At 40.4% G+C, this 25,376-nt stretch overlaps 1 protein-coding gene across 5 annotated transcripts in view; it reads right to left on the bottom strand.

Moving 5' to 3' along the window:
* MFSD2B (MFSD2 lysolipid transporter B, sphingolipid) overlaps positions 1–25,033 on the bottom strand; it is a 40,472-nt gene extending 15,439 nt beyond the window's left edge. For 3 of the 5 annotated variants that reach the window (XM_063330567.1, XM_063330568.1, XM_063330570.1), the window contains exons 1-6: positions 24,235–25,033; positions 18,748–18,864; positions 14,677–14,801; positions 10,775–10,898; positions 8,647–8,725; positions 4,478–4,647 (exon numbers count right to left, since the gene is read on the bottom strand). In XM_063330567.1, the coding sequence (XP_063186637.1) occupies positions 4,478–4,647; positions 8,647–8,725; positions 10,775–10,898; positions 14,677–14,801; positions 18,748–18,864; positions 24,235–24,279 (660 nt within the window). In that variant the 5' untranslated portion in view covers positions 24,280–25,033. Of the gene's footprint in view, positions 1–4,477; positions 4,648–8,646; positions 8,726–10,774; positions 10,899–14,676; positions 14,802–18,747; positions 18,865–24,234 lie in introns of those variants that run through there. The other 2 variants (XM_063330569.1, XM_063330571.1) reach the window with 2 other exon arrangements.
* Positions 25,034–25,376: the final 343 nt, after the last annotated feature.

Raw genomic sequence — 25,376 nt, 5'->3', positions numbered from 1 at the left:
CAACACCTACTTTAGGATAAATCCAGGGCACATAAGTATATATTTCTTACAAAAAAAGGAGACGTGAACAAAAGGGCTACTGTGTTGGCAACCTGAATGTTTTAAAAATTTGCTTATGTTGAGACTAGCTACAGACATACACAGTCATCTGTCAAAAACATGCAGCATCCCTAGAGGGATTCTAATTTTTAGTAAATCCAGTTGATCTAGTAACACAGACTGAAATCTGTATCTTCATGCAGGGTAGGAAAGGCCTCAGTATTGACGTAAACATAATTACTACAGTTACTGCATTTATACATAATGATAATAAAAACTTCCTTTAGGTTGTAATAAATTTTAGAAATCACACTTTCACGTCAATGTTTTGAGAAGATGGTAGCTTTCATGCTTGTTTTCCCAGTTACTTAGAGAAATACTCAGCAAATTCAGAAATCTTTGCTTCTTATTAGCCAGGGGAAAAAGCCTCCAAGGATACTGCACACACCATTAGGTTACATTTAGTGTTCCTAACTCTAATTACACTGACTCTTGAATAAAGCTTTAAAAAAATTTTTTTTTCAGTATTCTGTAATAATTTATTTTATACTGTGTTATCAAATATAAAATAAGTACTGGTTATAGAGCTTTATGACACAATGATTATTTGATAGGAAAATTGAATTCCAAATTATCAGTAATATGCGCAGATGGAATTATTATACATCGAGGAAGCAGTTGGTAAATAGACATGCAATTACAAGAATGTACTTCCAAACATAAAGTCACTTAGTATAAATGCAGAGGTAGTCAGATAACCATGTAAGTATAGACATGTCTTCAAGACAACAGCTTTTATTACGTTATTTACATTTCGGAAGGGGAGATGATGAAACAAAGGAATGCAGGACTATTCTTTATTTGTGGTAAAGGTTTGGGGTTTTTATATCAGAGCTATAAATTAAGTCACAGGGTACTTTTATACTATTGGTTATGGCTTGCAGACTGCAGTATTGTAGATACTTGAATTCACTTAAACAAGGTAATTTCAGCCTCAAAAGCAGCCTAGCCAGGACAGAAGAGGATGAAAAAAAAAAAGACAGTATCAGGACTTTTACATGGATTTTACATTTCGTGTCTATTATTTGGTAATTTGCTTGAAGTAATTGAATTAAATGCTTTTCTTCACAGGTCAAACATAAGTGTAATTTGAGCTTAAACTATCAAAGATATTCATGGTAGGCCAAATAGGATTCTCTGACCCTAAACAAAACTTGTTAACCCATCTACAAACCATGTCAATATCCATAGTTGGTTTCCAGTAGGAAAGATCCACTCCTAAGCTTACTGTAACAGCTTCAGGAGAGCTTAGAAAGCACTATTTTTTTCCACTTCCTTTCTTTAATAATGAGCAAAATAGTATCAGTCATTCACTAGGTCTTCTTTTAAAATAGGTATGCTCTTGAGCAGCCAAGAATTAGTCCTCGTGACAAAATGGGTCAGGGCCTTCTAGAACGGCACTAAGAGAAACAGTCAAGATTCAGCCTCTTCTAAATTTTTTTTTAGACTGACGGAGGTACTTCAGGTTCATAGACCCTAATTCTGCTTCAGCTTATAACTCAATGTCCATCAGTCATACAACCAAAATTCAAGATCCAACATCTCCTGATGATCATGCAGTTAGTTGCATATTCTTTTGCGCGTGTTGTAAACACACGGCAAGTGCCCTGTCATGCGATGCAAGCAGCTCCCCCACGTGGCTTGGTGGCCATGCATGCTCCCATAATGCAACCAAATGGATGCCAGGTTTTGTGAATGGCAAAAAAATTTGGTCCTCTCAAAACAGGGTAGCAGGGAGTGAGGTGGGTTGCCAGAGCAGTTCACTCAGACTATGGGCTGACTATGGACTGACATTCAGACTTTGGAAAAAAGAGCAGGAAAGAACAAGGAGAGAACAGAACCTTACCCAGGGAAAAAATCTGGACACCACAATCCAGACTGTTATCAACCATGTGATACTACTCATCTACAAAACCTGAGAAGGTGACACACAAAACAGTGGAAGAGGAAAAAACCAAAGACCAAAACAAATAAAAAGCAAATCCTCACAAAAAAAGAACACGTGGCTGCTTGTAAATAAGAAAGCGAAATGAGAAAACTGACATCCCTAATTGAATCAACCCATATAGTTGGAAAAAAAGAAGACAAGTTTCCAGTCACACGGCAACTTCTTCAGATCTGAAAGATGTTTGTGTGTCTAAAAGCTTTTCCACAGTATCCCCGTGTTAGTAGCTAGTTTAATGAAAAATATTATTTCTACCTACAAACGCAGGCTACTTTAGGCTGTATATCTTTGTGATTTTTTCAAAATAAAAACCTACTTGACATTCAACTCATTCTGAAGCTTCTTTATCCATCTCCCTCCTACCTCAAAAAGGACAGAAAAGCACATAAGGTTAGATGGAAAGGAAATGTATTTTTTTTCCTTGGAAGCCATTTAAGAGATTTGAAAGTGGAAGTTGGTGATTGTGGCATAAAGCAGATTCAGACAAGGAATTTGATGTGCCATGACATTCGGCTTGCTTCACAACTTTTCAAGCTGCTCCTCATAGAGCTGTAATAGCACAGTAGTTTTCTACATCAAGCCGTTGTCCTAGAAGCTAAAAAGGGAAGACAGGATGTTGTTCTGTGTCTTGTTAAAATATACACTAGAAGTTACCTAACAAGCAGCTTCAAAAATGCTTCAATGGGCTATAAAATATCACGGCCACTTACAGAAGCAGCCTGGCTCTTCCCAGGCAGTTTCCCAGATCAGCTCTCTGAGAAGCCTTACAATGGCCTGTGCCAAAAAAAAAAAAAAAAAGGATCAGGCAGCACGGAGGCAGGGAATAGTGTCTGGGAGGAGGGGGAGACAAGGCTTGGTCCCTTTCCTGGGCTACCACTGCTGGTGCCAAGGTATGCAAATTCCAAGTGTGCTTGTGATTTTACTGATGCTGAAGAGTGGTAATAGGAGCTACTCAACTACAATAAGCAGAGCACGAATACATACATCCTGATTTGCACCAAGCACCTGAGACCAGACTCAGGTCAAGGAATCTTCTTCATTGGGAATGTTATATATCAGTTAGTATGTGCACTGACAGGGAAATACATGAAAATATAAAAAGAAAGACTGAATCTAGCAACTGGTAAAATGTAACCAACAAACTGCTGATTTCACAAGTGACATAGAAAAAAACTAGACAAGGTAATTGTTTGAATCAGGGTCTGTTTCAAGACCACTGGAAACAATGGAAGACTATCAAATTGTGTTCACTGAGATTTGGATCAGGTTTTAAGATTTCCTCCCAGATATAAATCAAAAAATAGCAAACTGAAGCATGAAGAGATTCAATTACTTCTGCAGGATTACAGGGAAAATCTGCTGTGGAAAATGAAATAAACAAGCATGGATCTCTAAGTTCATTCCACATCTTACCCACTGAGCCCTGCTCCCACTGATTGCCTGTTACCAACCATTTACTTTCAATGGTGCTTTGTACCTTCACAAGAATACAGATTCCAAGTAGGATTTACAGTTTCACTCACATAACAGCCATTAATCTTTACAGGAGGACCCCAGTGATAACTACTTGAAAAGCAGTGTTGCTGAACTGAAAGATCCTGCTATAGCCACCATTTTTCATAGAATCATAGAATTGTTTGTGTTGGAAAGGACCTTCAAAGATCATCTAGTTCCAACCCCCCTGCCCTGGGCAGGGACATCCTTCACTAGATCAGGTTGCTCAGAGCCCCATTCAGCCTGGCCTTGGACACTACCCAGGGATAGGGCATCTACCACATCTCTGGGCAATCTGTTCCAGTGTCTCACCACCCTCATCGTAAAAAATTTCTTCCTAATATCCAATCTAAATCTACTGTCTTTCAGTTTAAAAACAAAAATTCTTTTTCCATCTTTCTTATAAGTCCCCTTTATATATTGAAAGGCAACAATAACATCTCCCTGAAGCCTTCTCTTCTCCAGGCTGAACAAATCCAACTTTCTCCATCATTCTTCATAGGAAAGGTGTTCCAACTCTCTGATGATTTTTGCAGCCCTCCTCTGGATCCACTCTAACAGGTCTATGTGCTGGGGAACCCAGAAGTGGATACAGTGTTCCTGGCAGGGTAAAGTAAGCTTTTCTTACTAAGCTTGTATTTTAAACTGTAAAGCAGCCCCTAGCGAAAACAAAGGACGGCCATATACCTTCTAGTTATTTTACAGTTTGGCATCTTCAGCAAAGCTCCTCAGTGTAACTCTGCTGCCGTGCTGAGAAGTGGTTGCAAAGACACAGACAGGATGCCTTGTTTGCAACAAGGTTGTTGTCTCAACTCCAGCATTACTGATTTCAAGGAAGTCACGTTCCTGCTCATCTGGCTGGATGATGTGATATGATATTATAGAAACAGCCCCACCCCTCTCCCTAAGAGGTTTTAGTGTGCTCCTATAGACACTTACTTGATGAGACAAGGGATCTGAGGGGTCTGGAAAGCTGGGAGTGTCATGCCAGGAGTCGGTTGTGTTTACTGGGGGAGTCACAGCGCAGTGATGAGAAACATGAGCACTGGCCACAATCTGCCCCTGAAGTGCAGCTCCAATCAAGGTCCCAAGCACTTCCATGGTCATTCCTAAAGAAGAAAGCACAAATGTGCACTGAGGATGAGAACTCAATTCCTCCACTGTCTGCAAGCTTGCTCATTTGTCTCAATGAGGAGAAACCTCATCAAACCATTTTCTGGTACAGGGAACAAGCAGAAAAAGGAACACCAAGAACAGCAGAACTAGAAGGTCAGTAATAGAACAGTTTCAAGGAGAGTTTTGTCATCTATTTTCTGATCAGCTTTTAGAAGCCTTCATGGAAGAGCCTCTTTTATACAGGCTGCACGATGCATATTGCTGAGATTAAGAGACACAAGAGGATAACACAGAAACCTTTCATCTTGAGGACCAGAGCAGAACCACAGTTTAAATTTTGAATGCCATTTTCCCAAAGCAGGACTAGGAGGCATAACATCAGACTTTTCGTCTCAAGCTTGACAGTAACTTGTGAAACATTTTTCAAGCCACCTATATGATCAGACCTCTAGGTTCTCCAACTGTAAAATAAAATGATACTTACCACAGGCTTATGGTCGAAATAATAGAGCTGCAAAGCTCTTGGAAACAGCAGTAGCTGTTGTTAACTGCCTAAGGCCACAGTAAGGCAGAATTAGCTACCTCAGCCTCAGAGAATGATTCAGATCACTAACACTCCAAGTACCATCAGAACAAGGGACCATCTGAAAAAACAACTAAAGTCTCCATTTGGGAAAGCAAAGATCTAACCATGGGTACCCAGCTCATGCTTCATATACTCAAAATCAGTCAAGAAGGCGTCTGGTTGTTACAGTCCGTCGTAGGCGAGTGGTGAGTAATCTTGGTTCTAGACCCTTCTCACCCTGAGGGATCTGAAGCCTGCAACTCCTTTTTTCATGCAATATGGCCATACCCAGCATCCCCATGGCAGGGAGATAAACTGAATCTCTGTCCTAGCTCCAGACACCATTCATGTGTTTTGTGTAAAGATACATAGCATTGAATACACGAACAGGTTAGGAACAGGGACCAAGACTCCCTGTTTATGAGGGAATGTTCTTCTCATTGCCCTAAATATCAGGCTTTTTTTCTACTTATTCTCTCTCAGTAGTTCCAGGGGTCCCATGTTCCTTTCTCAGAAGCACCATGGGGGATTTTGAAGGGCCACTTCCAGAGCGTGTTGTGTCCTGGTGGTTATCATACTCTCCCTGGGAAGTGACAGGCATTTCAAAAGCTCCTAGGTTCTGGTTTATTCAAGTTCCCTGCTCTATAACAGCCTTCCTAAGTGACCTTGGACACATGCCTTCTTGTGTATCTGTGTAAAGGAATAAAAGTACTTCTTCACCTAACGGGAGGGCAATGCACACAGACTGTGAGGTGTTCAGACAGTGCAGTAACGAGGGCTGTACGTAGCTATGGAAGACCAAGTAAGGAAAAGGCAAGAGAGGCTCCCTAGGAGTCTTGGATCATTTAAACCATTGCTTGTATGTTCCCAAGCAGAAAATGCTTCTGAATGGAAAATTTGAGTCTTTGTGTAACATTAATTTAAACCAATGGGAAGTTAAAAAAGAACAAAGCTTCTTGCCCAAACTTCACATCCAGTCTTATTAGCAAAGTTACAGTTCAGTCCATACACACAAAAATGCTGGCAGATGGTGGGAATCCTAACCGCAACCTAATCCGAAGAGTTTGGACACAAACTAGTCTCAGTTGGGCCTTGCAGAGCTTCCAAACTGTTGACTACTCAGTGCAAAGGCAATGCACGTGAGTCACACATTTCATTCAAAACACCACCTACACATTTATAACCTTTATTCAGGGCTCTGCATCTGCATTTTAACAAGCACTTGCGTAGAATAAAACTCAGAAGCATCATTAGAGGCAACAGAAATACAACCATTATAAACCCTAATTTTCTAAGAAGTAGAAAGAGCTGAGCAACAGGCATATTTCAAAGTTCTTGTGTGCTCAGAATTTACAATGTAGTACTTTCCACCTTAGCCAAGAAAACTGATCTTTCAGAAAGCAGATCGTAACTTGAAGTAAGTTATATTTTGCCCAGAATGTAAGTAGGATTTATGTTAAAGCAACTTTGGAATTCAGTATTTCTACCTTGCATTCATAAGGAGCAGGACAAAATTTATAGTAAGTAGTTCCCCCTGTCTCCAGTAGAGGGTAATGGATCCTCTGATCCCAAACTTTTTTTAAAAGCACACTTTGTACTACACAGCTGGTTTTCTTTAAACAGTTGAAGAAATGCCTCAACAACTGACTGCATCCAAGAAAGTCTATCAAAAAGAATTCTCTATGAAACCAAAAGTGTTTAAGTAAAGCACTTGTTGAAAAAAAGAAGGAAAAAAAAAAGAAGAAAAAATTCTCACATAATCATAACCATTACAAGAAAACTTGGCTCCAAACAAATATAATTTCAAAATATACAAAAATATCAACATCTGAAAAGCTAAAATTATGGTTCATTCCACCACCCTAACTTGGCTTAGGAGAACAGCTGTACACTCAAAAGTTAAACCCTTTCTGAACAATAAAATGACACTATAAATGTATAACACCTCTCAGCCATGGAGTTCAACAGCTTTTATGAGCATAAATTTCACACGCCTGTGAAGCCTTGCATGGGACTAGCAGATAGGAAAGCACATTTATTTGGATCACAGCCTCTGAAGACATAAAACCAGACAACAGAAAAAACTAGGTACATGGATTTAGTTAGAATTTAGGCCAGATGACTCAGAATACAGTCAGTGCCAAAGAATATAACACAACTGGAATCTCCCGCTGTTTAGTCCTGTCCTATGACTGTTAGTCCAGACTTTCTCCTGAGATAATTGGTGATAATGCAAATTACAACTGTTCCATGTGCTGGAAAGGGATTGGGTTGCTCAGGGAATATTGTATCTAGAATTTCTGACTTTTTTTTTTAGTATTTCTGGCCAATTCATTGTGCCTCTATGGTCTAGTTTTCAACATACTCAAGCAAGTATGGTGAGGGTTAGACAGCCTAACAGAGGAGAAAGCGGCTCTTGCCAGGAAGAGAAAACAGATGCAACAAAAAAATTACAAGTCATTCTAAAGCAACACTGAAAGACAATAGAAAAGTCTTTCATGTGATATTTGACTCTCTTCTCTTTACCTTTCTTAATGCTGGTGGAGACACAGCAGTTACACAGTAAAGAAGGTGTGAGAACAGAGGTGAAGAGAGTAGGAAGGGAAGAAGCTGTTCTTACATTTATGATCTACACAGGAAATCTTGAAAATACTTTGATTGCACTTTTTCTGTCTGATCGATTTGCTTCAAAGCAAAAACTTTGCCTGGTTTTGATTGTTGAAGAGCCAGAGATATGGTCTGGAAGCCCACATTCTTTTAACTAATACAGTCAGAGTGCTAGTTATATTAAAGCAAGATCTGTTTTAAACTACCTAGTATATATTAGAATTAAATAAACACAGATGAAATAAAAAGAGAGACTTCAGTTGGTGTGACCATGCACACACAATTACTCTCCTTTTTTGGAGAGGCTAACTGTCTTGGTTCTATGAGTTCTAGAAATTTTTTCAGAGAAAACAAGTTCAGGATTTGAATTTATTACATGAAACACATAAACCTAAGGAAATCAAAACAAAACAAAAAAAAGGAAGAAAGAAAATACTCAAAATTACTTCAGACTTTCTTTAACTGAATGTTAAAGAAAGTCAGCACTTTGTTTTTTCCCCTACAAATCACCTTTAAATGAAATCATTATTCCCTACCCTGGCTTGGGTAAGAGTGATTTTTATTGTCTCGTCTGGCTAGCAATAAACCAAAAACAGTTTAGAGCTAATGAGACAATTTGAGACAATAAAACATTAATGTCTCCTATTTAGCTAGAAAAATTGAAGCATTTACAAGGCAAAATATTTTTCATCAGATATTAAAAATCTCATATAAAAGTCCAGTTTAGGAACACAAACCATTAGGAACTTCCTATAGATAAAGAATGATTTTAAATAAAACTCAGCTCTAATCCACATGAGAAAGCCCAGATCACACTCACGGTATGCTGTTGCAGAATCTCTCTCCTTCTGGTCTGTGCTGAGAAACATGGTGAGGGCAGAATATGGTACTTGGAATAACTATGCAAAGAAAGAACATCACTTAGGAAATGTCAGGGTAAATGCTGTATTCTTCCGATATCCGGGAAAATGTTTCAACGTGACCTTGGAATTCACTTATTTAGCACATTGTATTTTTTAGCATGTAGACCTGTCTTTTCTGTTTGATTTGTAAAGCGCATTAAAGGGAAAAAGTATCTTTCATAATACAAATAATAAATAATAAATTACCCAAGGGACTTTACCTTAATGCTGTGCTCCTTCAGCTTCCTTGGGAAAATGTCCCTCATAGCTAGGCTATAAAGCATCTAGTTTTCTTTGCACTAGGAGACTATCATGTTCCTAGCTTGAGCTAACTAACAGGAAGCAAAGCCATAATGAAGACAATACAATTTTCCACTTTATTCAAGCCAGAAGACTGTATAAATCCCTAAAGTAGTTCAAATACCTGTCTCACTATGTAATTCCAGGAGATAATTGTGAAAACTACTTTGTCTTCAGCACCATTTTGCCACACACTCCTTAATTTGAGTTAAGAATAGATATAAACACCCATTTGCTATATCCGTGCACTGACAAGATTAGGAGCGTTGCTTGTTTGTTTTTACAGCACTATATCTAGCATGCAATTGATACCTTGCTGTAAAATCTTGGTGGAAACAATGCACTGGCAATATTTATTGCGATGTTGGGTAAATAAGCCCCACTTTTACGGCAGGAGAGATCTTATCTCCAGTAGTACTTCACTGAAAATATTAAACATTAAAGGCTTCAGCTTTTGGATGGTCATGATGTAAGTGGGACCCTGTGGTCATAGTGTTGAACTAAAATAAAAATAACTTCAAAAATCTATGAACAGCATACAAGCCAAACTCTCAGACTGTTGTGACGTTTAAGTGGGACATGAACCTGCTTGAACAATCAAGTTCTCTGTGGTGTTTCCACCACCGCAGAGATCTGTAGCCAAGCAAACCGAGTCTCACAATCTGCATCCTACTCTGTTTGTGCAGAATGCATTTCTGTTCACCTCCATCAAACACGGCAAGTGTATACATTTTCAAAGCTCCGTCATGAAAAACCTGTGTTTTTCCTTCAAAAGAGAGAGGGAAAAAAATTATTTTAAGCCATTATGAATGTCTCCTGGACCATCTTTCTACAGAGGAAACAAAGGGCCTAAGAAAATATTCCACCTTAACACTGGAATACAGAATTCCCAGGTCCAACAGATCTGTAAACAGGAGAAAAGCCAAAGTCAAACAAGAAATACAAACATTTTAAATGTCTGGGAAACACTTCTTCAAAACATGATCCAGTGATATTCAATCAGATGGGATACGCCCTGCCAAATTGCAACGCAGATGTCTCACTTCCAGTCCTAATCTGCTGCCTGATACTGCTTTGCATGGAAGATACCTTGTTTCACCTTGATATTGGCTACAAGGCAAAACAGGGTGATGCAACCCCTACGTGTACAGCATGGAATGTGTCAGAGAAGTTCTTTGGGATCCACTGAAATGATGGCTTCTGTATAAATACTGCAAGTTCTGGGCTGTATTAAAAAAAAAAATCACATGCTCAAACTCTTCTATCCAGGCATAAATATCATGATGACTACTGTCAGTACTATTTCAGCTCTGGTACCCTGACTTTCCATTGCCTTCTAGCTTGAGTCAAAACACCCAGAACCAGAGCCACAAACCTACTTGGTCTCCTAATCTGCTCCTGAACATAGAAGTTATGAGAAGTTAGATGTCTAACTGGAATTAGGAATCCAAATGTCTCTGTGGATCTGTACAAGAATGAGTTGAGTATCTAAGGCACTGCCAATGAAAGGGACTGGAGGTAATATGTCTGAATTAGCAGGTCATTTGCCAGAGAAAGCATTGGCAGAAACCATCAACCAGCAGAGAGGTTGATAAAAAGGACATCTTCCTATCCCTTCAATTCACTGGAAGTTGAAATCAAATGCAAAGTTTTGGTAAATCTCAGTTTACTAAATCTGAATGCATTAATATAGACAGAAAACAAGCAAGTTACTGCTGAGAACATCACAACCTATAATCTACTTACTGTGGTCAGTGCTTGGAAAAGGCAGTAGAAAGTCAGGTACCACGCAACTCTTCCTGATACAAAAGGAGGCAGGTACCACATAAAAAAATAGGACACTACTGTGAAGGGTGTACATGCCAGCATCCTGAAAAGAAGATTAACATGTGTCAACAATCTCAACAAAAAGCACATGGATTTTTCCTGCTAATAATCAATATAATGTGATTTATTTTATGTGCAATTTTTCTAACTACAATAATGCCACGTTTTTAAGTATTAAACGTTAGCATGCATTAAATACACAGATTAATATAAAATATATACAAGTACTTCCATAAAATGGAAAAAGCCCAGCAAACCTGAAGGAAAAGTGCTATACTTAAGTTCACGTCCCACTCATAACAGACACAATTTCATTGCACATGCACTGTAATAGCATACCTACACTGCCATTCCTTAGTACATGTCTCAGACTACACACTTATTAGAAAGAACCACTGAAAACTAAGTTCTATTGTCACATGTCTTCACATACTTCAGCAATTTTTACATGAGCCTGCTTATTGCCAAGGATTCCCTCTTCCAATTTTAATGCCTTCAGTTTTCCTCTCAACTTAGCCTCTTCATTGCTACTTCAAGCAAGTGCAAATATGTTGATACACTTAAAAAAGCTGAAAACAGCATAAAAGTTAATGGACAGCCCACTGCAAAAGTTCCTACAGTCTGCATCTACTTGGGTATATGATAATTTGCTTCATTTGACTCAACAGCAAAACTCCTAATCACTTCAAACACAAAAGGATCATCTTGTGGTGAGGAAGGTGGCTTGAAAAAAACGACGACAGAAACTGAAATTCCAGACATTGCCGCTACACAGCAATTAATTACATTAGTCTAAAAACTATTTCAGGCAAACAACACTTGTCAAACTCCATGATATGGAAGAATTGGTCAGATGCTACTATTTCCTAAAAGTCTGAGTGCAGCACCATTGGGGCTCTCCCGTATTCTTGTAAATAGGACATTAAACAATGTAATTAAATGTCCAAGAACACAACAAAAAATATCCAAACATGTAAAACAGAAAACAGATTAATCCCTTCACAACAGCACTACTGACATTGGGGGTCAGCTGATTATTTTGCAATCATGAACTGAAAACCTTGAATACAAAAGAGTAATGTGGGTAAATAGTTTAGTGAAACAATGGCTTTCCCACACTGCTCTTTGGGATGGACAGCATCACTGGGAGCTGAGCATTTACAAGGAAAGTGCCAGATTCTGGTATTCTCTGTCCTCCAGTCCCCAGGCCACCCGCAGCTGGTCAGCAACGGAAAACACAAATAAGGGCAAAATCCTGACACATCTCAGCGAATCTGCTTTCCTCTCCAAAAGAGCGAGATCTTCCAGACTGCTGGCCAGATAGAGTCACCACAGTAAAATATTTTCACAGCCAGTTTTTCATGCAACTTTTCAGCAATAACCCTCTTAGAATTCTTCCCTCCTTCCATCCTCTTTCTATATTTTCCTTTCCTTGTTATTGTCAGTGAGTTTTCAGAGCCTTGCTGAAGTCGCTGAATATCTCATTGTCTACTGTTATCTGCTTTGACAGAATATTTGACCAGGTTTGTGTATTTCATCAAGTCAATGTCCGCTTATGCCTTTTAAACACATTGCATAAAAGAGATCAATAGTGATGGGTGACTTCTTATTATACTGAGTATGGTGTTAAGCTATAGTTAAACATTCACCTTCTTTACTAATGCTCTTGCTTTGCTGGCAAGCTTTTCTGACTGAGCCAATTCCATTGCTTCACTCTAGTTACTTAAGAAGTCAGAATAGTATCAAAATACTTATTTTTTGCTAATGGAAGACCCATTTTTTTTGCTTTGTGTAAATACAGTCTGACCTCCACAGTGCAGGAACAAAACTCCCTTGAAAAAAACTACCATTACAAAAAAAAACCCAGACAAAATTCTTCTGGAAACAAAGCAGTTGTTTGATGAACGCATATTAAAGGGTTAGATAAGCACTTTTCCTGTGCAACTTGCGTTGTACAGAAGTTGGTTTACAGTGCAAGGGGTTGATAAGTTAATGCTTGTGCTAGGATGGGAATTACTCTAACATTGATTTAACACTAACCACATGTATTTGCAGTATTTTCAGAGAACTGAAAAACAAGACATCAGACTACATCTAACAGCATATGTATAAAAATGTAGATTTTTTCTTTTAATAACTCCGTCACTCCGTTAATTCAGTGCTCATTAAAAAGCACTCCATTTACCTGGCCACAAATCAAACCCTGGAAAGAGAAACCACAGCAAGCTTCTCTCTTCGCATAGGGCTCTTGACAAAAAGCTTAACTTTGACCTAAAGGCCTTGTTCTTGCTGGGGCCAAGAGCAGCTGATCTCAGCCTTCTTCCAACATGTACTTGCCTTCTATTCTTTGTCGATATAAGCTGCCCACAGACAAGTTTCTGTAGCCCTAAAACCACGTGACCGCAAGAGCTAAAAAAATGGTCTTATTTTCCATGAAAATTCAACTTCTTTGCTCAGGATACCACGTTTACTCTTAGATTTTTGTTATGAATCAAGTTGGGGGGTTACATGAATTCAAAATTAATAATACAAAATAGTTTACATTACATCTTTATAATGCATGAGATAGGCAGTCTTTCATCACTGCTCTATTTCACAAACTACTCGGTCTTCCCTTGACTTCCAAAATATAAAAACCCCAACAAATAAATGCTCTATGGCATAGATAAGCTTGGGTTGCTCTAATACAGACCAATCCTTTTCAATTTCTTGCTTCACACCTGTCAATCTCCTTCCTATACGAGTAACGTTAATTCTTCTACCTTCTCCTTATAGCACATGGACAGCACATGTATGAGTGTACTAGCTAGAGTGCATACAAGGGCTAAGTATGTCAAAGCGAGGCATCACACTGTCCCTTTAAAAATGCTGATCAAAATCTTACAGTATCTTATTTGTTATAAAAGTCATGGTGATTTTTTAATTAAGTGAATAATGACAGGACCAGAGGAAATGGTCTGAAGTTGCGGCAGGGGTGGTTTAGATTAGATATTAGGAAGAACTACTTTACTGAAAGAGTGGTCAGGCACTGGCACAGCCTGCCCAGGGAGGGGGTTGAGTCACCATCTCTAGAGGTATTTAAGAAATGTATAGATTTGGCACTTCAGGGCATGCTCTAGTGACAGAGATTGTAAGGGGTTTTTTTGTATGTGTATGGTTGGACTCGATGATCTCAAAGGTCCCTTCCAACCACGAAAATTCTATAAGTATTTTGATTATGGGGAAGTAAGGGAAGCACGATGACTGCTGCTAGGAAGAATGTAACAGAGTGTCAGGACAGTGCTGGTTGTTGAGCCTGTCAATGCCATGGTGTCACATCTGTTCCACATGTATGCACACATCCTTTACTGAATTGAAAGGCCTAGAGAATTATCATTGACGGAGCTCCTGGAAGGCTGATGTGAGAAGTGAAGGCATACTAGGACACAAGTAGAAACAACTTCCAACTTTGTGGAGGAGTGAAGCCAAACTAATGGAATCTAGACAAAGTTGCAAATTCAGCCACAAATTCAAGAAGGTTTCAGATCTGAGCTTCTGGCTTTGTTAACAACGCAGTGTCTTGGCTTTATTTGTGTCTCCAGTGGCAGAAAATCTCTTCTATGTTTTCACGGGTGAACAATGTAAAGGGAAATACGTGACAGGCATTTTTTTTCTTTTTTATTTTATATATGTAAAATGAATACAATATCACTGTTGTCTGGGAAACAGGCAAAGAAAAATGAGTCTAATTCACTGAGGTATGATCACAACACACACATACACACAATATTCATATATATACATATATATATCTGTAAATATATGTACACATCTATGCTTACCAAGGCATGAGCCGCCCAATTTTTGTCCATCTACTTTTGCTAATAAAAAAGCCAGCAACGGGATCAGTAACTGCACCTGAGGCTTTGCCAATGAACAGCACCAAAGAGGCATGAAACGGAGTAATCTGAAAGTACAGACAGAATACTGTAAACAAGAGCCATTGTTTCACAATACAATGAAACAGCATAAAGCAACTTTCCAGAAAAAAACCCTCACTGTTTTAAAGAATAATGATAGTTCATTTACAAAACATGTCTGCTGCTGTCATAGAAATTACTCTTGGTTACCCGTAGCAAATAAATGAGACATTGGAACAGGCACTATGCAAGAAGGGATTAGAGGGGAAAAGTGCAAGGAAGGAGAGATTACGAATGTGTTCAGGACTAGGAACAGGACTCAGATAGTCAAATAGTAGACTAAAGTCCTTGTTTTAGTCATAAAACCTGAAGAGTCCTTCTAATTATTCTCTCACTTTGTTCCCCACACAGCCCCATTTCCCTACATTTTTATCTTGACCTGATCTAGGAAAAAGTAGAGGGAGCTGTTTACATGCAGCCGTGTTTTGTCATCTCCTGAGATTACCAACAAGGCTGCCAACTGGTGGCATGTGTCTGAGGAAGACGTTGTAAGCACAGCAGATGTTATCCACTCAAAACTGAACTGTGACAAGTGAACTGCATAAGGCACATCTGTTCAAATCGAAGTTGCCAGCACATGTCCAACAAATCTCACTTGAAAAATGCCTACAGATTACATAAGAATAAAATGGCCAAGTAGAAATAGCCTTTGAAGTTAACCCAGGAGGACCATACTTAAGTGTCCATACTGAAAAACAGTTTATCCCAGGCAATGTAGTTATTTTTCACATATATCTGTAGAGAGACTGGGAAATCATATCACGCAATGGTTAAAAAAAGTGGGTTCTTTTCCAAGTGCTCAGTTCATGCCACTGAAACTATAGGCCTAAAAAAGTCATTGAGATCTATATAAACGTGAATGTCCCTCAAATCAATTATCAAAGAGAGAGAGAGACTGTTGAAACAGCCTATGTGGCTTAAACAGCGACAGCAGACAAAACCCCTTCATCTATATGCTTCTTTGTGCTATCAGTGCTCCAATGCAGCGGGAAGCCTGGCAAATGCAGCTGATATAACACCAAGCTTCAGCTAGTATCCCCTGCTTTCCTGCAGAGCTTATGGCCTTAGGAGGCGGCATCACATGGCTTTCAGCTGGTGCAGGTCCCCTGCCTGCAAAATTTGTGGTAGGTATGCCCTCAGAGTGAAAGAAGGAAGCAATAATCTCTGAATGTCCTGGATGACCTTTGTAAAAGGCAGATGCTATGCACTTTTGTAATCACACCTGTTAAACTTTAGCCCAAATTAGGTGAAATTGCCGGGGCAGCCAATCTTCCTGACACCACCAGCTCTGAGACGCATACTCCACCCTAGAAAGCTTATGAAGGGGGAAGGATTTGGAATGGCAGTCTCCAGCAGGAAATGACAGTGGCTCTCCAAGCATCCCATCGCTGCACTGTTGGACAAGGCTGGGATGAGCACTGGGCCGTGTCCCACAGCAGTTTGCTGATGTTCACCTCATCCACCTTTGCCGACTTGTGCCCTCCCACAGCCAGGATGGCAAGGAGTCCACCAACCCTGAGGCAGGCTTGCTGTGGGGGCTGCACTGTAACTGCTCAGAAGTCATTACTGCTTCTCAAGAGACAAGTCAGCCAAAACAGGAACAAAATAGCAGTCAGAATGATACAGGGGTGGAAATACTGCAGTTATGAGGGACAAAGGGACAGAAAACTTCAAATTAGGTAGGTTCCGCATTAGTATTTTGTTCAGGTAACTTGAATAGACTGAAAGAAAGTGGATATTAGATAAACAGAGGTGGAAGAAAGCCTTAAGGAAAATTAAACCTCTCTCATGTTAGGAATGGAGTCTATGTAGTCACACTGTCTTCATTATTGGTATAGGCTTATACATCCCTTGGCTGCATTTTCTTAGCCACCTAAATTTAGTGTCTGTCAGCACCAATGCCAGAAACTTCTCAGTATTAATAAAATACAAGATAAAATATGCTAAATTCACCCATCTCAAAAGGAATAAAGATGAGGATCCTATTATCAGAGGGTTTTGTGTTTTGTAGTAATTTGACTGAAGGATCCTGTGTGGTTTGGAGTTACATGTATATGTCTGTAGTTTATACAGGTAATTTAGGTGGAACATGGAATTCAAATGGAAAAACTGTAAGCTACAGAAAGTGAATACAAAAGTAATTTTCTTAGAAAGGCTCTGGATTATGGATGAAAGATCACATCTAGCAAGTTTCACAATCCCTCAAAGAACTAAAACAGTTCTTCCCTCTAAGTGGGCAAGAATTAAATCCAGGTAGTGACTGTAAAATTACATGCTCTCCCCTGAAAATTGTGCAAAACCCCACAGGTTTTCAGAGCTGTTTATCAGGCCTTGAAATAAGTCCTGTCCCTGCAGGATTACTTCAGAGAACAAACTAAACCATCAAGGAACAAATAATTAAGCCCCTTAATGAAGTACTAAGTGTATCATTACAAATATTTAGCAAAATTACTGGGTTTCAGTAGGACCTTGTTAACAAAATAATAATTACTATGTCATTTATTTAGGTAGTGCCCAAAGATGCAAGTATGGTATCCCAGCTTTCTGGACCCTCTACACAAATGCATAAAGAATAAACAATCCCTAGCTTCAAGAATTTTCAAATTCTGTGATAAGCAGAAAGTAGGAAAACTGCCATATTTATAAGCACCCTGGGAAAATTGTATTAGCATCTTTCTCATTCAGTTCATGCTTCATCATCTCCAATGGCTTCTATTGCCGTCCTTGATGTAAGTGTGAAATGGCTGTAGTCAGGGCTGCATCCCCCTCCCTGCCGCATCTCCAAGCCACCTGTTCCACCTCCAACTCCTCAGACTCCACACCATCACTTGACATCTTTGACACTGCTGTCCAGCACTGGCCCCTCTTCTAGATCTTGTGACTTTGGTCTCAACAAGACACTCAGGATTTCAGTTTTACATGCCAGTCTTACTGTGTTGTCAATTTTATCAAGTAAGTCACACCTCAGCTTCTGATATCAGACTTCTATAGGAAAACCATAAACCCAATCTTTTGCCCACCTCCATTCCCCAAGTCATGATATTCCGTCTTTCTACATCTTAAACATCAAGTGGATAATGATATCTGATCCAGAACCTCCTGTTCTTTACAGAAAATAAAAACAGTCATCAGTGCTGAAAGCCACTCACATAGTTTCAGCTACAGCTGTTCTCACAGTCAATGCAATTTGGCCTCATCTCCCTAAAATCCTTTTTTCTATCCTTTATTTGTCCCACCTAGTTACCATGCAGACATACAAGACAAGCCAAAACAGTAAAAAATGCTTGTGAATTGATTTTCTTTGTTTCTCTGCTGTCCTGAAATCTAGCCGGAGCAGCTGAAAGTCAGATGAATGGGATGACTCTTACTGCTTTGTTTTACCAGGTCAGTTTCTGCACCAGAAAGCCACAGACTGGAAGCAAAGAACCTTCAGGAAGGATCATTCAGGTTTCTTTGCAACGAAATTATCCTAGACAAACCAAATCAAATTTATGTGAAATTATGTTGACTACTGGATGCAACTGCAATGATTTTTAACTAAACCAAATGAACAAAACTTCACAACCTCAACATGGTGCTATTAATGTTTCAGATGCCTCATATCTTACACTCTCTGACTCTTGACACTCCTTTTTCTTGTGTCTGCAAGTGTGTGAGCTTTACAGTGCCTAAAGCTCTTCTAATGATTGCAAACTAAAAGCAAGCAATGGCCACTTCAAGACAGAAAGGAAATTAGTGAAAAAAGAAAAAAGCCCCAACTATTTCTGAACAAGCTTATGCAGTTTCCAGAATGCTGAACAGCTAGAGGAAATGATAACAAGACAATTTAAAAGCTTTGTTAGCTAATTCACCTTTTATCATTCCAGGGACATTGTTGACAACATCAGCGTTGAGGTAAAACTGCAATCTGTAAAGGTTTCTTGTGCTACTTACATGGGCTATATCCAGCAGGTAGATCTGTAGGAAGAAAGCAGCGGCACTTCCTGCCACTTGATTTGGGGCACCTCCTATTGCATAGCATAATTTGCCGCAAATCGAGAGCCTGTGTTCCTGTTCAACATGAAGCAGAACAAATGATGAAAGAAATCAAGATACACAAGTTAAAAGCTACAGAATTCATAAGGTTAAAGTCTAAGGTTAACACCAAATTTGGGCATTTGCTTCACAGGTATTCCACTAATAAATCCATATGCCCTCAACGCCTATCATCAACAGGCATTTGGATGCTCATTGCTTTGATTTTTAATGGTTTTGTTCCTTAATTCAGCCCCTAAAAACAGATTACAGTGTTCCTACAAGGGAATCTAGGCTTACCTACTTGCTTCTCACAGGCTATTAAAAAAGAACAAGTCTACAAACAAGCAAGAAGCAGCAAAGAAGTGCAAATGTCTTTACACTATTTTCTGAGCTTAGTTTTGTCTATAAATGTTTAACTCAGGGGTTTTTTTTTAAGGTTGAACACTATTTACCTTTAAAAATAATTTCTTATATTAATCTTTCAGACCACAGTAATTGATACATATTATCATACCATAGTAATTAGACAACATTCATACAAGGAAAGTTCTGGAGTCCCAAACATTTGTGATTCGTTCCCTCCTTACTTTGTCACAAAATGCTCGTGTGACCCTGGCAAAGTCACTTGACTTTGTATATCTTCCTTTTGACCTGACTTCTGTGTATCTTTTGTGAAAGTTGGTAAAATAGGGAAAGTGATTTTGGGGCCCGAGTCCTCTTTAGGAAGGACTCTTAAGCCACCCTAGGCGTGTTTAAAAAATGTTGCAAAACTGTGCTCTCTCATTTGCCTTTTGATGTTTGAAAAGTACAGTAAGCATCCAAGAATATTCTCTAATAGAATTGCCAAATAAGAGTAAGATAAAGGCTGAAAATAAGGTTTCATAACAGTAATTAAAAGACAAAAAAATGTACCAAGTCTAATAGAAATTCTAATGGAGAACTTTAAAAAAGCCTTAAAAAATCTCCAGACTTAATTTCATGCCATAAAATTAAAAATACAGGAAGAAAATGACTCTTCATTAATCTTGCATTCCTTTCAAAGGGTCAACACATCCAACCCAACTTTAGACTTTTAAGCTTGCAATCCCTCTTTAAAGATTGCTGTCAGCAGGAACCAGGAAACATGAACAGGAGCAACAATATTAATCCTGGGTCTGCCCTCTCTATGAACTGACTACACAAGCCCTTAATTCTTACATTAGATCAGGATAAAAATAGGGATATGGTAACGAGATCCACCACAACAATAACATTCTGATACGTTACCTAATTTCCGAATATTTTTAAATTTACTAAGAACCAGCATCTTTACTACCTAACAGAGTTTTGATATATTTTAGACTTCTAGACAGAGCCTTTCATCATCGAATCATTTTCTTTTGAACTGTTTTATCTGAGTGGGTGTGAACAAGCAAGCACGAGTATTGGGACTCTTTCCTTTTTGTTTCCACAGAGAAAGATGGAGTGGCATCCTGTTGCTACCCCTGAGTAAAGCGGACAGTGTCAGGGCACGAGCTGCAAAATGGTATTGTTACAGCAGGCCTCAAGTGTACTCCACATTGGCAATTTTCTTCTTTCCAGGAAAAAAAAATTACAGACTTCATCAGGACAGTATGCTGTTTAATTTTATAACAGATTTTAAACGAAACAAACAGACTATGTACATATCTGCTGTACAATGTAACTCTCCATTTTTCATACATAAGTCCTATTAAATGTGAGCTTTACTAGACTCATGGGGTCTATAGAATCTTGTTTGCTTGACTCACAACACAAACCTCCTGAGCTTTGCTCCAGGAGCTGTGTGCTTTTAAACCTTACCACGCTGTTTTATTTTGTAATCAGTCCCTTCTCGTAGCCTCATCTCCATCCTCCCAGAAAATAAATTAATTTAAAAGTTTATTTTCCTTTGGTAACTTCCCTTCTGATCTCCAAGCATTGGCAAGATGACTTCCAGCTGAAATCAAGAGACATAAACCACTGCTACGTAAATCCTGTATCCCATTCCACCCCTAAAATAAGCTGAGAAAAACCTTTTAGATCCATAAGGCTGCTTTCCCACCTTTCCCACTTATTTTCCCTAGTAGCTGCCATAGAATCACAGAATGGTTTGGGTTGGAAGGGACCTTAAAGACCATTTAGTCCAACCCCCTGCCACGGGCAGGAACACTTCCCACTAGACCAGGTTGCTCAAAGCTCCATCCAAGTTGGCCTTGAACACCTCCAGGGACGGGGCATCCACAGCTTCTCTGGGCAACCTGTTGCAGTGCCTCACCACCCTCATCATAAAAATTTCTTCTTTATGATGTCCTTCTTTCAATTTAAGAACATTGCCCCTTGTCCTTTCAATAGCTAAGGCCATAACAACACAGAAAAAGTGAATGCCTCTATATAATACACATTATTCCAAAATATTTTTATAACACAAAGGATGTTAAGTTCTTAATAATTAATCTAATTAAAGCTGTGGTATGGGAAACAGTCAACCAAGACCTAAACTTACAGACTGTAGACAGTACTCCTGTCTTTACATCAGTTTCATGCTTTGAAAATTTACAATCTTAATATGTGGTTTTTTAAAAGTCTCACTGTGATTCCACACACTCCCAGGATGATGCTCAACTATTTTCTGAACCACACTTCCAGATCACCTTGAAGCAAAATAAATACTTGGGCCATAGCAGTAGTTAAGTTTTCACTAAATTTTGTTTATGAGTGTTATTTTCAGAATATTACAAGCTGTCAGATAGACATAACAGACAGAGGCATCCTGCACAGTCAGTCACAGAAATGCAGGGAATCAGCAGTTCATGAACTTCCCGGAATGGACATTACTGTTCAATACCTGTTTTCCTTTTATTTTGCCTAATTACTTTCGTAACTCATTCATACATTAAGCCATAATATGCCACAGCAGCTCTACATGTGAATGACACGTACCATGAAAGGAAATGTCACTGTGTTAATTGTAGATCTGCTGCCTGGTAATTTCACCCAGTGCCCCTGAGTTTCTGCCTGCTGAGAAATAATCATTCAGACTCTACACTGTGGTGTCTATTTCCAAAAGAAACAGCCCATAATCTATTTTGACTCTCCATATTGAAGTTATATGTTAATCCCTACATTTTCTACCTCAGTATCCTCTGAGACAGCAGTAAAAATGAAGTTAGGTCTCTGCACCAGTAAAGCTGAAACATTTCTTTCTTTCTAACTTCCTGGGCTTACAGTTGAGAGTAGAAAAGATGGATGTGGCAGCTGCCCGTTGAAGGATCTAGAGCAGTAAGTCCCCCAGCCTTGGTTGGGTTTACATGATGGTGCTAATAAATGACACCATAAGCTGCCTTGAAAAGAATAACATCGCGCTTGTGCAGAGCAGTGGGCCCAATGGCAGTGCATTGGCTGTGGGCAACTAACAAGCTTTTTCTCTTAAGGCTGAATTTCCCTGCTGCATTGCTTCCTCAAGCAACAGAAATTGCTTCATTTCTGCGAAAACCAGTGACAGTTTTTTCACTTGCATTTGTTTGTCAGTGAGTTTAAGGTACTCCAAAAAATCACTAGAGATCTCAATGTGCAGGCAGCGGTCAAATAATGAATAAAATACAAAGTATTTACAATGAAAATTTTGTTTAGAGACCCCTGTGGTGTAGTTGAATGTCAACATCAAAATTGGTTCTACAAGTTTTAGAAGAAAGCTGAGAGGATGGGGTGGGAGGTAAGAGAAAGGAAGGTCAAACGAAGTTCTAATTTATTTTTTTTGGTTCTCAGATTGACAATTTTTTACTTATATATGTCCCTGTCATATCAAAGTTAATTGTGTTTCAAGGTAAACTAAGAAAGCATAATAGCGGAAAGATTTTATTTTTCTCCTTAAAATGAAGAGTAAGTTTAAACATTGTTACAGAAAATTAATGCATCTCATACGCTGTAGTTCCATTATTTTTAATTCTCTTTTAAGTTGAAACCATACTTTTCATTGCTTGTAAGTTTTCCATTCCCCAACAGAACAGAAATTGAATACAGCGTTTGTACCAGATCATCTTATTTCTAAATAAAGTATTTACGCACATTGAAAACAACTCTTTGCAACTGTGTAAAGATATTGCATGAACACTACAGGCATTTTGTCCTAAGCTATTCTTTATCAGTCGGGTCCAGAACTGAACCAACAAGTAATTTAAAAGCAGTAAGAAGAGAGAGCAAAACCTGTGACTCAAAGATAAACGCTAGCCTAGGTTTATCTGAGAAACAATGAAAATGTCGCTAACGAGGAGCAGCTTTTGAGTCAGCTTTTCTCTCAATGTAGAATTAATAGGGGTAATGTTTCTGTTCTGTGAGTGACCATACAACTGCCTCTTAAAAGCATGAGTGTGACAGTCACAGGTGGGATCCCAAGTCCCTCACACCAAGTATCTTGAGGACTGTTTTCAATTTTCTTAGCGACATCAGCCCACCCCTGAGTGGCAGAAATAACAGGAGCAGGGCTTGGCTGCAGACACCTAGAAAGGGCACACAAAAAAGGCAGGATACAGCAGTGCTTTCCCAGGATATTCTTCCAGCTGCCGGCAACGTAGAGCCAAGGGGCCCTGTTGGCCCAAGATGGCGTATCTCTGCTTAAAACCTTCAGATTTCTCATGTGAATTCACCCAGAGGCTTTCTGAACACAAACATTCAAGCCAGAACAGCACGTGCCCACAACGTCCGATGAGCTCCCTGGCTTGAACGCCCTCCACCACATCATGAAAGGCAACCTCGGCCCCGCCGTTTTGAAGCTGCCCCTTCCCAGTTTTACCAATGTCCCCTCAACGGGGGGAATTTCCAGACACCCCCCTCAAAAGGAGGTGAGGGGGGTCCTCACTCACCCGCCTCCCCACTCCTGTATCGGCAAGGGCCGAGTCTATAGAGGTCTATATCTCGTTTAGATACTCTCTCACTGGCAACTCCACCTGGCAGCGAGGAGTCGATGAGGCTTCCTGAGGAGAGCCACCCTCCCGCCCTGCCCTCTCCTGCCGCCGATACCCCGTCTGCCTTGGTCGGAGACAGCCCAAAGAAAGAGCTTTCTCCTGCCACCAAAGCGGAGATTAAACACCATACAGTGCACTCGAGGGAGAATATCAGAGTTACAGGGAGTTTCTTGGTGGGAGAGAAGGGGGGTGGCGGTAAAGATTTAAGAGCTATTTCAGGTACGTGACCGCGCAAGAGGCGCCACAGAAGACACGGCAGCAACAACTTCAGGCTGCCCCAAACCCCCGAGGGCGCTCAGCCCCCTTCCCCGTAACCTACCGGCAATGGAAATTGAATAAGAAAAAACCCAGCGCGCCGGAGCGGGACCTCAGCCCCGCTCTCAGCACGGGACTGCGGCCGAGGGGCTCCTCAAGCCGCCTTTCCCCCTCCCCAGCCCCTTACCTCCTCCTCCGGGCGCTGCGGGATGTCCTCGGCAGCCCCCGCCATGGCAGAGCGGACAGCCCACCCCCGTCCAACACCTGCGAGCCCGGGGCGGGGCGGCGGAGGGACGGAGAGGGAGAGCGGGTGCCGACCTCCTCCCCCAACACCACCACCCTGGAGGGGCAGAGGCGCTATCGCTGCCCTCCAGGCTCGGGAGAGGGTATTCCCCGCCAGAGGAGCCCTCTCCCCGCCCCGGGGAACCGAGTCCCCCGTGGGCGGCGGGAACACCCCTTCACCCTCCGTCCCTCCATGCCGCTTCCACTGTGGAGAGGTGCGGGGCAGCTCCCGGCGGCGACAGCCGCGACGCCGCTCTTTCCTGTGAGGGCTGCCGCGGGAGCCGTCCGTGAGGTAAAAACCTCGGTTTTATTGCACTGGAAGCCTGCTAATATCCAGCCTGAGCGTCCAGGGAACGGCTGCCATAGCGCCTGCCCTGCCCGTCCCCTCACAGGGGCCCGCCTCACCCCACAGTGAAGTGCTCCATCAGGTGAAGGTTTCTGGGGCTGTTTTCACCCAAGGTCTAAAAATACCAGCTCTATCCTTTTGCAGAGATGCACCGTTGTCTCAACTGTTTATATGAATTTATAACCACACCAGTCACCTTGACGTGAGATGACACAAAACCCATGCCTGACCCAGTAAGCACACTGTGGAAAGAGCTGCTGTCACCCTCAAAGGCCCTGGAGGCAACACCATTACCTGGGCAGTACAAGTTCACCACCACCACCACTCTGCCCACCAGGAAAATAGTCTTGCAAACATGCTCCGCACCAGAAAAAAAAAAAAATAATTAAATTTTGAAGTATGAGTTCTTTCAACAGTGAGAAAGGCTGAGAGCAGGGGGTTTAAACAAACCAACAAGCACAGGAGCACTCAGTGGTGATGTGCTCCTCTTGGGAAGACAATGACTAATCTATTATATGCACAATTCAAATGATCAGTTTGAACTGACTGATTCTAAGAGCTCTGCTATTGACAGGGTGACTTGGCGGGTACTGGACAGCCACTGCAAACTACCCCATCAAGTACTAATATGCAAATCCTGCGCAACATCATCTGACAAGAATAATAACAGCAAATCTGCAAAATCCTGAAAGAACAAGGCA

The sequence above is a fragment of the Chroicocephalus ridibundus genome, chromosome 3 (genome assembly GCF_963924245.1).
Source record: "Chroicocephalus ridibundus chromosome 3, bChrRid1.1, whole genome shotgun sequence".
Classification (NCBI taxonomy): Eukaryota; Metazoa; Chordata; class Aves; order Charadriiformes; family Laridae; genus Chroicocephalus; species Chroicocephalus ridibundus.
Note: the sequence above shows the minus strand (reverse complement) of the source record. Positions and strands in the feature narration are given on the sequence as shown.